This window comes from Euprymna scolopes, chromosome 23 (genome assembly GCF_053919585.1).
Source record: "Euprymna scolopes isolate OS-2025 chromosome 23, ASM5391958v1, whole genome shotgun sequence".
Classification (NCBI taxonomy): domain Eukaryota; kingdom Metazoa; phylum Mollusca; class Cephalopoda; order Sepiida; family Sepiolidae; genus Euprymna; species Euprymna scolopes.
Genome location: NC_136504.1, coordinates 40372194 through 40386127, shown reverse-complemented (window position 1 = coordinate 40386127; position 13934 = coordinate 40372194). Strand labels below are relative to the sequence as shown.

At 32.2% G+C, this 13934-nt stretch overlaps 1 protein-coding gene across 50 annotated transcripts in view; it reads left to right on the top strand.

Moving 5' to 3' along the window:
* The window catches only part of LOC145245847 (transcription factor 12-like), a 290146-nt gene that overhangs the window by 126585 nt on the left and 149627 nt on the right, over positions 1–13934 (top strand). For 24 of the 50 annotated variants that reach the window (XM_080107554.1, XM_080107529.1, XM_080107536.1 and 21 more), the window contains one exon: positions 11633–11808. The exons of the other annotated variants lie outside the window; for them this stretch is intronic. In XM_080107554.1, coding sequence (XP_079963680.1) covers positions 11779–11808 — 30 coding nt within the window. In that variant the 5' untranslated portion in view covers positions 11633–11778. The remainder of the gene's footprint in view (positions 1–11632; positions 11809–13934) is intronic. 50 annotated transcript variants of the gene reach the window in all.

Genomic DNA, 13934 nt, shown 5'->3' with positions numbered 1-13934 from the left:
AAAGTAACAGAACAGATTTTCTGCACCCCCCTCCCGCCCGAGGTGCCTTTCGGGTTAAAATGGCTAAAATTGACACTTGTGTGCCAATAAAAAAAAAAAATTGATACCTTGGATTTTTATAAAAACTTTCTGAAAAGTTGTAACTAACTGATTTCTATACAATTTTGTTGGTCTATACTTCGTGATAACTCTTGGGTGTGCCCCAGGAGCTCTTTTAGGGCTAATAAAAACACTCCATTTTTAGGACTGTTTTACCATAATTTTCTGTGTATGTCTATTTAGCAGTTTTGCATGGTGCTGAACTCAAATTTAAATATGTTACGGCCTTGGGGGACTTTTGGGGCTAAATGGGTGGGGGCAAATGATGGACTTAGTCATTTCTTTGTTTGCATGGTGCAAGATTCAAATTTACATATGTTAAGGCTTAAAACTGCACTGTTCGTTCATTTTCACCAGGATTTGACGTCCCCTGGGAACTTTTGAGGCTAAAATGGGGGTGGGGGCAAATGCTGAGCATAGTTATTTTTTTTATGCCCCGTTCACTGCACTCACGGAGGACCATGCATGCTTCACTTGTTTTATCGTAAATTATTTTATCTTAGGCTTCATATTTGTCTGCGGAGTTTCTTAAAGCACACGTGCGCACACACACACAGACAAAATAAATACATAAATAAATAAAACGGTTATTATGAAAATAGAAATCTCATTCTTTTCCAACATAATTTTTTTTTCTCACATGACCTGCACATTCACTTTTGGTTTTTCATCTTCGATCCATTTAAAACTGAGAACAGAAGAAAAAAAAACTTGTAGAAATGAAACTGAATTTATTTTCTGTTGCTGTTTTTTATTCCAGTATCCTGGCATGAATGATATGATTCAAGTGTTGAAAGTAAATTGTCAACCAATCCTTTTGTGTGCTTTTGTTTCTTATAACATACCAATTCCCATTCTCTTGAATTGGTTGTTTTAGTTATATTCATCGTAATAATTTCATATTGGTCACATAACTGATTAAAAGTAAATTATTAAAGTGCAACAAAAAATTATAGTAAAATATTTCATGTAAAAATTTACAGAAAGACAAAAAATAATAAATTCATGCTTTAATTGTTTCTTCTTAAAAGTTCAATCCTAAAGCTTGTTTTTTTTTTGTTGTTTGTTTTCATTAAATTTTTCGGTTTTACTCTTTATTTTCCATTATTTCAAAGGTTCTTATGGACTCTTAATTTTTTATCAAGTTTATCCCCATGTCTCTTTGAATCGCTTGTTTTTTTTATGCTACCTTAAAATATTCAAACTTTTAAACATTTTTCACTCGTCATCTTTCACACACTTTGATTCAGTGATTGAAAGAATTTTCAACATTTTGACCATTAGTTGTCTCCCCCCCCCCTTAGAATCTATCAATTTGATAATTAAAGTTTATTCGAAAGCATTGATCTATTTTGCTTTGAATTTTTTAGACTTTTTTTTTTCTTTGTCAAAATTATTTTCTGCACAAAAAAAAGTATTTTTACTTATGGAATCGTCCATACAATTAAGATGGTAGAAGTTAAAAACTAAGAGCAATTAATGCAAATGTGATCATATTTTCATATTTTAATTTCTCATTCTGAGATTATGGAAGAGTTTCTGACGTTTTTGGGGAAGGATTCTTATTACGGCTATTTTTTCAAAATCTTTAGTTTTGTTCTGCTAATCTATATATATAAAAGCGAAAATGTGTAGGTTTGTGTGTCTGACAAAAACTTCCGACACTGGTCACGGATTTTCACAAGATTGGTATCATTTTAAAGCTCGATCCTTCGCCCGACAAATATCGAAAAATTGGCCAAAAACATTAATTCCTTCACCCTATAATCATCAGTTTTCTGCAGGGAGGGGGTCAACAAAAACCGTCCTCTCATGACAAGTTCGCTTCTACCCATGCACAAATCACGTTGGAACATGATTTGGTTTAAATATTAAAAAAACCGACCTCTCAACGTTGTCTTAGCCCAGTTCATTAGAGCGCGACCTCATTATCTAAAGGTTTTGGGTTCGAATCGTGGTGTGAGATGTCTTTTTTTCTTCTCCCCCCCCCCTTTTTAAAGGATTAATATTGAAACAGGGTTATTGAAGCCATTTTTCACGTTCTATCTTTTTTTCAGATTTTTTTAAAGAAGTTTTAACGGTCGTTTTTCTGTTTTCTTTTTCCATTACATTTGCGTTTCCTTTTTTTTGTTTTTCCGATTTTTACATTTGACATCGTTTGTTTGCCTTACATTAGTTTTTTTGTGTTTTTAAAAAATTTAAGTTAACATTTATTTTATATAAAATATTGAATAATTCACTATTTAATATTTAAAAATATTTACTTCACTTATTCTTATGTTTTGATTACCCCCCCCCCTTGCCGAGCACACACACACACCTCTAAACACCCGGGCAACGCCGGGTACCCCCGCTAGTCAGAATATAAAGAAAAGAAAAAACTTTAAAAGTTTCAGATCGACATGTTTTCTTCTCTTAACAAGTAGTGTACCCCTTACTTTTGTATGCGTTTGTAATCTTGTCATCTGCTTGTTTGTGGGGTTTTTCTGCACCTAAATTATATTTTGAAAGACCTGCTAAACAGACATTGACATGTTTTTTTTTTTTTTTTTTTTTTTGTTGAGTTGTCAGTGTGAATCAGACCCTTCCAATCGGTTCACTACAGGGGTTGGGTTGCACAAAACTAGGAACTATCCAGAAACTTAAATCTTAGGGAACAATCATCACGGACAGCAGACACAAGGGATGAAAACTGCAGGATCACTGGAAACACAAACAGGAATTCACCTTATGGCAATGCAACATATACAAAAAAAAAAAAAAAAAAAATTTTAATTTAAAAAACAAAACAAAAAAAAACAAATAAAAACTAGTAAACAAACCATATTTCGCAATAAAACAACTCTTCTGCAGAGCCAGTTCTACAGAATTGTCAAATGACTCCACTTTTTTTTTTTTTTTTTAACCAAACAGTCCCAGGTTTATGCCGACATCACTTGAGAAAGCCAGCTTTCACCAAAGAGAAGGCAGTGGCATTTCAACTGACGAATATGACTTTCATCACTAGATACAATGGGCAATTCGTTTTGCATGTTTAAAGTGTATTAATCCCTGTTTTGCATATATGTATTTTTTTTAAACCACCATGCTTGCAGGAAGTATCAACCAGACAATTTGAAAAACGCATGTGGTCATCCCTGATTACGAGCTACAAACATCTGATTTTTTTTTTTTTTTTTTTTAAATTTCAAAATGAAGAATGTACTTTGTGCTTCTTGGAATGGTCTAGATTGTTTCAAACGTTTCTTTATGTTGAAAAGCTATGTACATACATGGTTATCCGTCCTTATTTGTAACAAGCAGAAGAAAAATAAAATATTTTTATTGCCTATAAATATGGACATTTTTTTTATTTTGCAACAAGTATATTGATAGCATGTATATAGCTAATGTTGCTTGGTGAAAAATAATTCAAGAGAACTTTTATTCAAAGAAAAGACTATGGCTTCATCAAACACCTGTTTTGAGAAAACATTTGAACCCTGAAACTCTTGAGGAAAAAAAAAAGCAAAGAAAAAAAATGAATAAAAGTAACTCTTCAGGTTATTTGTTTAAAGTACAGAAGAAATCAAGATACTTTTTTTTTTCTTTCTCTCTTAAGTTCCTTTCTTATTATGGTCTTTATGCAAAACTAAATTTATCTTTTTTCCTGATCATTTTTTTTTTTTTTTTTTTTTTTTTTTTTTTTTTTTCGCCCCAAACATTTTAAGTTTCCTCTGTTGTGACACAATAGATGCAACATTTGTTGAAAATCGCATTTTGAATTCCTTTGGATTCCCCTTTAAGTTTCCTTTTTGTTTTCTCTGATCATTTCACACATCAATTTGAAGTTAAGTGATATAAAGTCTGGTCAATATTTAGATCGGTTACCATTTGGGAATGATAAGTGCTCTATTTAAACATCTTGTAAATTCCTTACAAGTGAGGAATCTGCTACTAATTTCCAACGGCAAACACACCAGTTGGTTGTGGTCTCTGGTTGGTGACAGTGGGTTTTATTTTGTAATAATCTATATATAAAAGAAAAAAAACTTTGTATGAGAAAGAAATTGGTTAATTTTTGGTAGATTTTTTTTTTTTTTAATTAACACTGAAATGATTTTTAGCTTGTATTTACAAACTTTTCTAATTATAATCTTTCTGCATAAGTAAAATTCTGTAAAACAATTTTCGATTTGACCATTTTGTTTTTGTAAACTGATGACACAGATTTGATCAAATGTATTTAAAAAAAAAAAGTTTTTTACATTTTTGTGTGGAAAGCAACTGTCAACACTTTCAGAGGAGAACAAATTAATGTGCTTGGGATGACGCAGATAGATTGGCAAGTGAAACCTATTTGATTGTACGATTCAAAACCAATCTGATTTTCCGCACAAAATAATTTCATCGCAAACTTTCTCACTCATTTGCTTTCTATGCAGGGTGTTGGAGACTATTTTGACACATTTTGGAAAAACAGAAAGGGGTGTCATATCTTGGTCCACAAAATTCAAATTGTACTCCTCAGAGGATCTTTTGCCTAATACAGTTCACTTGCAAAGAAAAACACCCTGCAGATGGAATGGAAACTGGAGCATGCAGACTTAACTGTGCCCACACATAATGGTCCAATGAATTGCAGTCAGGCATGTTGAGGAGGGCACATATTGGGATTCATGAAAGTTTTCAAACTTCGATTTTTGTGGGTTTCCTAGATGTGTTATATGGAGTAGAATCCTGCTGCCAGCCCCTCCACCAATAGCCTGACAACAGTGGAGAGCAACTCGATATAACCATTCTAAATTACATCTGAGCCTCTTTTTGAAAATATGGAGTTGCATGATATGACCTTTGTTGGAAATGCACTCAAAGATCCAAGAGTTTGAGCAAACTTGGTCCTCATGCAGATTGTAGGCCAGTCACCTGTTCTGAAAGCCAGATCATCCCTGGTTCAACTGGGAGTTTGATTTTGAAGTTTCTTGGCTTTCATAAGGTGGTTCTCTTGGGCATTGGTTGTGAGTATTTTTTCCTTGCAACTCTTGTATGATTGCTAGCAAAAGATCCTCATGGTCTTCAAGATATTCAAGGACCACTGAGCTGCAACCAAGATTTCTGAATCTTTAGTCTAGTGCAAATTCCTTCATTGAATGCCAATACTTTTAAATCATCCATCTCTCACACCTACTAACAGTAAACAGAAGATATATGCGCATGCACGCACACACACACACACACACACACACACACACAATAACTGTTGCTTGTATAAAAGGATTTCTTCAACCAAAACTTTCATTAGATGACTCTGTGTTCAGGCATGGTTTTGGGGCTGAAGCAACATTACCACTAGCCCAGAGTGCCACAGCAGTATCTCTTGAAACTAAGATTTTTCTTGGATTGTCATATCTATGCTGATGTAGATAAAACTTTGTCTTGTATTTTCTTCATTTCTTTTTTCTTGTCTGATGGAGAAAGATCAAGATTATTCAGGAATGTGAATGTCGAGTTGGCAATAAACTTCAGCTTTCGACTTTGATAGTAAATACAGTGGTTTTCCAGCCATTTTTTTTGCATATTGTTCTCAAAGATCTTTATATATATATATATATATATATATATATATATATATATATATATATATATATATATATATATATAATTAATTTGTTGAACAACAGCGGTAATTTTTGTTTGTTCAACGAAAATTAACAATTCAAACTGTGGCAATCAGGAGGGATATTATTGATGGAATTGTTTCGTTAAATTCACAAATCACTTGAAATAGGTTTTCAGACCCTTGTTACCCAAGGAAAGATCAATCATGGTTTCTTTAGTTCACCTTTTTGGAGCTCCTTTTGTCGTATCTCTTGTCTTCTTTTTCCAAGTTTCACAGATAGCGGCTCAATTACTAAGAATGTTCCTGCCCTTCAATTTACCTTCTTCCTCTTTTCTCCATTTTTTTTTTCTTTTTACGTATCATTTGTTGTATTAGATGAGACTGATCTGGTTATTTTGATGGTAGTTACAAACTATGAAATAATTCAGTTAAGTTCGTTGAATTCTAAACTTAAATAAAATTCAAAAAAATCAAAATTTGAAAATCTGAGAATAAATTCAGCTCAAGAAACATTTTTTTTCTTTTCTAGCTGTGTGAAGTTTGAGGTGCAAGTTTATTTTTTAAGGCTTCAAATTTTGAATTTTCATTTTGTCAAGTAATGACATGCAAATTTTACAAACTGATCCATACAAGAGTAAAAATCACGAGTCGAAACATTTTGAAAGTAAATGTTAATTCTTTTACTTGAAAATTTAAGACAAATTTTCTGCAAAATTTTTTATTTTTTCTTTAAATTATCTACGGATTTATATTTATGAGGAATGTAATCATTTTTATAGCCAGAAAATAAAATTAGAGAAAGTCATAAAATTGAAGTTGAAGATTTAAAAAAGAAAATACGTTTTAAAATTTGATTTTGGAAAAAAAAAAAAAAAAAAAAAAACCTTATCAGGTTTTAATCAGTCTTTTTAAAGACTGATTAAAATCTGATAAGGTTTTTTTTTTTTTTTCCTCAATTTCAACCAGAAAACATTTAAAATTTCACATTTGATTATCACCTTTTTATACAAGATGTTTTTTTAAGCCAATTTTAGGTCTGATAATATGAAGAATAAGATCGACAATTGTCACATATGCCCGCTTATATCTTGATGGCACAAAGATTTTTCAATATAACCTTTTTACTTTTATTCTGAAAAAAGTTTTCTAATTTGAAGGTTGCTTATAAAAGCAAACTTCTCCTGAATAGGAAATTTCGTAAAAGATGTCCTTATGGACTTGATTTTTATAGAAGAAAATAAGGGAAATATTTATTCCCATTGTGAAATTTATCTCCATTTTTATATTTTCCTATATGTTTTTACTGTTCTATATCGATCTATTTAGTTAATTGGAACAGTGGGCAAAAAAGATTTTCTGGGGAGGGGTGTAAACATATTGAACTTGAATCGATAGATGTTTTTTAATCATCTGTAATTTCATCAAAAAACGAAACTTTATTAAAAATATTCTTTGGCATAGTTACCTTCATGTTTTCATAAAATAAATTTGAATTAAAAAATTTTTTTTTTTTTTTAATTAATGTTATCAATACGAGGGGCGTGCAATAAGTAATGCCCCTGACCCACTTCCCATAGCAGTAGAGCAACGAAACTTGGCACAGTTATTAGTCTTTCTCTACATAGGAACCACCCAGTGTTATGCATTTCTCCCATAGTTTGATGCACCTCTGGAGACGGTTTTTGTAGAACACCCCAGGTTGGTCCTCCAACCACGACATGACTTCAGAAATCAAGGCTGCATCATCTGGGAAACGCTTTCCTTTCAAAAACAACTTCATGGCTGGGAAAAGGTGAAAGTCAGAGGGTGCAGGTCATGAGAGTAGGGAGGATGGGGGAGGATTTCATAACCACACGCCCTGTGCTTCTGATCTGGCGACATGCGAGTTGTGAACCGGAACGTTGTCCTGCAGGAGGAGGGTACCTTTGCTGATCTTGCCCCGCCTCTTGATTTTGATAGCTTCCCTTAATTTCCTCAAAAGTGAAGCATAATAGGCTCCTATAATTATGGTACCCTTTGGCAGGAAATCTGTCATCACTACTCCGTCCTGGTCCCAGAAGACTGTGAGCATGACCTTGCCAGCGGATGGCTGCACCCTTGCCTTCTTTGGAAGTGGTGAGTCCAAGTGCTTCCACTACATTGACTGGGCTTTAGTCTCTGGATCATAGTGATGGACCCAGGTTTCATCCTGTATAATCAGTCTTTTGAAAATCTTTGACTCCTCTTCTTGGCACACCTCCAAATTCATCCTCAAGCACTTGCCACGTTCTCACTTCTGAAATGGTGTGAGCAACCTGCGAATCCATCTGGCAGGCATCTTATGCATATGCAAATGGTCATGAATGATAGTTTCCATAGACCTTGTACTAATCTTGACATCTTGGGCTATTTGGCTAATAGTAATGTGCCGATCTTCCAAAATGGCAGCCTCAACTTGACGGACAGATGCCTCATCAATGGCAGAAGGGGGGAGGGCGACCAGGTCTGGGAGCTGTTTCCACAGACTTCCGGCCATGTTTGAATTCATGATGCCAGCGTTTTACAAGGTCATATGATGGGGCATTATCACCATAAGTTTCTTTCATTTCATCAAGTCTCCTGTGGTGTGCGTCCTTTCAAATACAAAAACCGGATCACTGCTTGACGTTCAACAGGCTTCATTTCACACTTGACTCTGTTCAAACACCTGTAAAACAGAAACCACAATTAGTTCAGAGCTGTAATTTGCCACATAACCCGTAGAGATATAAATCATTGCACATGCAAAATTTCAGCTAGATCAGACAACTGGAAGTGGGTCAGGGGCATTACTTATTGCACACCCCTCGTATTAGCCTGATTCCTACCATAATTTGTCTGTTAAAATGTTATTTATTTGGAATCCTATTTATTCAGATGTTTATTAAATTATGATTGTATCTTAAAGTTTTTTTTATTTTATTTCCATTTTCAAACCTAATATCTGAGATCTTATTCATTTTTGCCTTCAGGATAATTTTAAGATATGAAGAGAAAAATATCTATAAAAATATAGCTTCATCCACGGCAGAAAATGATATTAAGCTAAACATGAACATAACTCTGACACAAATGAAAGGATATTGTGAAAGTTAAATGTCTTACAATATATAATATATATAAAAAATCGTAGAACCCAGGGATACGTTTTTTCAGGTTACGATGTGGAATACAATGTTTTTCCGGCCTCTGGTTACGGTATTTGCTCCGCCTTAGTGCTATTTATAATATACATGTGTATTATATACTATACTGTATTTTGTTACTAAGTTTAATATGTACTGTATAAAATTTTGCTTAGGCCCCGCCATACAGCGAAATCACCTTATGATCTCAACCCCCAAAATGGATTAATGCCATATCCCGGGGTTCACTGTATATAATATATATATATATATAATTACTTCATTTACTCACATAAAAATATACGAAAGTATAGATTTATGCGTAAACTTTAAGTATTTACTTCAAAAGTGCTCAATACGTAGGTAGAGCTAGTTAGTAATTTATAAAATATATATGGCGATTAGGATAGGAAGGGGCGCGGTGGATACTAGAAAGCTGATTGGCTAACTAAATCCTCAATAGAAGAGGACCATATAAAAACGATAAACAACCACAGAATTCGCGCATAAGCCTGAGGAATCCTTGAAACGCCGAATATTCAGTGTAGCTTAATCGCCATATATATTTTATAAATTACTACTATATATATATATATATATATATATATATATATATATATATATATATATATATATAATTTCCATGTGTTGCAAATAGGCAATAAAAACACAAGCTGTATATGCAGGCCCAATGTTTATTTAGCAACAATTCATTGCTACATTATCAACCACAGCCAGCAGAGATGACCATCTCAAGGCGGATGCAAAATGAGTTATGCACTTTAACAACCATATCCTGATTTATAGAGGTGAACACCTACACGATTACAGCCATCAGTCGACTCTGTTGTAAACATGCTTGTTGGTTGGTCTCTATCACACCCCAGAAGTAGATAAATCTCTTTCAGTCAGGTGAGTCGGGCAACCACAAGTCTAGCCACCAATGGTGAGGAATACTATGGAACGGCTATACCTGGGCCGTTTTGTACTTGTGTGCAGAAATGAAGTTTTGCTGGAAAATGTAGAAACAGGACTTTATACCATACTGCTCAGGACCTTGATATTACATTTTATTTTTTGTCAAGTGTCACATTTTGTTGCAGTACCATGTATATATGGAAGTTGTTGTTCCTGTCTACTTGTCAAACTTTTAGGTTTTGCTAGATAAACCCTTATAACTATATTTTTTAAGTGAATCTCTAGGGTTGTTAATATAATTAAGTAGAATTATGACAATTAGAAACTCCTATTAATATTTTTTTTTTTTTTTTTTTTTTTTTTCTACAGCGACATCTGCAGACTGAATATAAAACAAAATCTGGCACCTGTTTTATAAAAAGAGCATAACAGCATAATTTGTTTTGGTCTGAAGAATTTCCAATTAGGTCTCCATTATTGAACAAAATATAAAAAGAAAACATTTAACTAAATATACAATTCCAAAAGTCTTCTGCATGAACAAAAAAATGTTTTAAACAATAACAAGCCTTATCTTTTCTTTATTTTATTTTTTTTAATTATTTAATATTGTGCAATTAGGGTAAATATCAAATATCTTCCAGGTACACAAGTTTGTAATACAGAGATTTCTTTGGACTTTTTTAATAAGTTGAATATGAAAATACTTCAGATTTTATTTAAAAATTCTGCTTTTTGGTGAAAACTTTTAAAAGAAAAAAAAAGACTGACATGGCTCAAATTGTGAGAGAAAACCTGTAATGTTGGTTGAAACCCTCCTACTCACTTATTAGATGTAAAATGATTTAAATTTGCTTAGGTTTTGTGTGGTCTGGTTAAGTTTTGTTAATTTTGAGATAAAATCTTTTTAAACTTTGGATTAACTAGAGATCTGTTAATAATAAAAAAGTACATTATCTATAGTGCCAATGTTATCTTTTACGGAATCTTATACAAGTCTCATGGTCTGAGGATACATGTATGGAGCTTTTCTTTTTGTAAAAATCAATAATAAAATTCCATAATGTGAGATGAAGATGATTATCTCTATGCTAATAAAACTCTGATACTGTCACCGTGCCCACTTTTCATGTGGCTGTGAATGTTTTAGAAGTTGGGAGGAAAGTCAGATAATTTGAATAAAGGGGCAATAATTAGAGAACTATTGAGAGTAGGCAAATAAGAGCGAAAGGATCTATTCAACAACATGGGAGTTGGATAAATGTTGCTAAAGTATTGTATAGCTCAGCAGTTGTAACTGCTGGTTGCTGTTGCTGAGCAGCATAATACTAAGTTTCTGGATGTTTAAATCAGCAATTGTTACTTGTGATTAGTGGAATATTAGGTTTGAATGTTTTAAAGAAGCAGGTTTAACTCGGAATATCTAAACATAAACTGACCCAACCCTTCATGGATTGTCTAATACAAGATTTTTAATCTCGTAGGTTTTTCTTTTAAAATAGTTGCATCCCTTATCTCTTGTCTTGTTTTGGTCTTAATTTTTTTTTTTTTTTTTTAACTTAAAAAGATGGAGGGGGGGTAGAAACTAAAAATGTAAGAAAACTTGTCTCTGCTTCATGTTTGAGCAGAGCTCTTTTTCCCTTTTGAATAGCGGCTACTAATTTTGGCTTTGACAGATTTGCTTGCCATTTGCTTTTGTCAGTAAAGAGAGAATATCTAATTCCAAATTGGAACTTCCTCTTTCTCTCTTACTTTCTCAATCTCTCTCTCCCCCACTCCTAACCACTTGTAGGCTGTAAGATATTTTTTTAACCCTATCTATCGTTTTCTTGCACCATTTTCTTGCAGTGAACCTATTTTTCTTGTTTTCTAGTTTTGGTAAAACTAATCTTCAGCTTCAGCTGTAGCACCAGTCAGAACTAGCAGAGAGAGAGTTGAGTCCCGAGATCACCAAAAAGCAACATTGAATGTGTTTGGCGATTTGAGAATTGCAAGTTTGGAAATTGACGTGTGAGAAAAATGTATTCATCTTTTAATGACTTTAATTTTGTAAGTTATCTTTGCCCCCGTTTGGACAAATCTTCTCACTTTAGTTAATAATAATAATAATAATAATAATAATTAATAATTAATAATTTTAAAAATGTAAAAGTTTGCAAGACAAGTGCCTGTTTCGTTTTCTTTCTTTTTTCTTAAATTTAAAACTATTAAAAAATTTCTTTACCATTTTCTCTTTCATCCTCTTTTACATCTTTCTTCCTATTTCCTGCTTTTTTTTTTTTTTTTTTTTTTTTTCCATGAAATTTTTTTATATACAATCATTGCTTGATAAAAATCTAATATATTTGAACCCTGCTTCTATGTGTTTGAGGTTTTTACTACGTTTCTTATGAGACGGAATACTGTTTTAGATTTCTTATTGCGTTTTTTAATCTCTGCAAATGTGTGAGGATTTAAGCTCTCTCTCATTTAAAAAAAAAAATCAAATTTAACTTTTTTCGTATGAAGATTGTTGCAACGTTTGGTTGCTATTTATTTCTTATGTGTTGTTTTCAGTTTGACATGCATTTCTTAATTGCACTTCCCAAATAAAACATCAGAAACATTCATTACATTACTAGATTGTAAAAATAGGTCATAATAATGGAGGGGACATTTTTTTCCTTTTTCTAGAAATTAACATCACAATGAGAACAGGTTGTTAGAAAAAAATGATTTGTTAAACTATCTTTATTTTTATTTATTTATTTTTTTATTTATTTATTTTTTTATTTTTTTATTTATTTATTTTTTTTTTTATTTATTTTTTATTTATTTTTTTTTATTGCTAGGGGTCACCTATTTTTTATGCAATACTTTATTAAAATATTTTATAAAGAATGGAGGAGTCCCTAAAACAATGTCATAAGACCAAAAAGGAATGGGGGCGGGAGAATTGGGGGGCGGGGGGGGGTCATCCACTTTGTCTATTCCCTTAGCTAGTTTTTCACTCAACATAATACCTCATTCACTCTGTGGGCCTAAACTATTGAAATTCCCCACATGAATGAATGTGTTTCAAATTTTATTAAAAAAAAATTAAAAATTTTTATTTACAAACAGAAAAATATAAGATTGGGGGAGAGGCAATCAAACGTGTACGTACAAACAAGAAAGAAAAACAAAATTAAAATCACGAAAAGAAAACGAAAAATGTTGAATGATGGGATAATTTCTGTAAAGCAAGAGTATATTTAACTTGATTTTCTTTTGTAATAATTTCTTTGTTTTCAAGATCCCCATGAAGTCAGAAAGTTTGGAGGCAGCATAAAAAACACCCTAAACATAAAAAAATGTAGCCATTATTCATATATTTTTTTTGTGTGTGTGTATAATCTGTGGAAATATTTTTTTTCAATTATATTTCACTTTTTTATATACTAATCTTTAATTTATGGAGCTTAATGTAATTACGGAGCATATGACAAAAGCCTATATTCCAAATATCATGATGTTGACCATCTTACAATTTATTTTTTTAATTATGTTGACATTTAAATTTCTTGACAGTAACTTTTGTAATGCAAAATCATTCATTTAATTATTATATCAATAAATGAATCTCTTCTGTTCATAACTCCTCAGAAAAAATAGCAACTATCAATCTACCAAAAAAATGAAATGCATTTGGCCATTATTACAAAATCCAAAAATTGGAAGAGAAATTGCAATTTCCTTTTTTCTTTTTATTATGTCAGATTCATTGATTGATGTAATAATTAAATGAATGATTTTGCACTACGAAACAGTTACTGTCAACAATTGTAAATGTCAACGTAATTAAAGGAATAAATTGTAAGATGGTCAACATCATGAAATTTGGAACATGGACTTTTGTCATTTGTTTGTTATATATCCCACCTAAATGCTGACAAATACTTTTCTCATTTTTTCTAATTTGACATTGATTGGGGCTCGCAACCTCTCGCTTGTATTACTGTTTGTAATAACACTTCAGAGATTAAATAGATGCATCTGAGTTTAAAGAGGCCAATGTTTGAAATAGCATTTTCATTGGTCAGTTGATGGACTTGGCCTAATAAATGACAAAACCTGAAAAAAAAGGATTGATCATAGGATTTGGATAAAAGGATATATTTGAAAAAGTTTCTTTGAGTTTGGAAAATTTCCGTTTC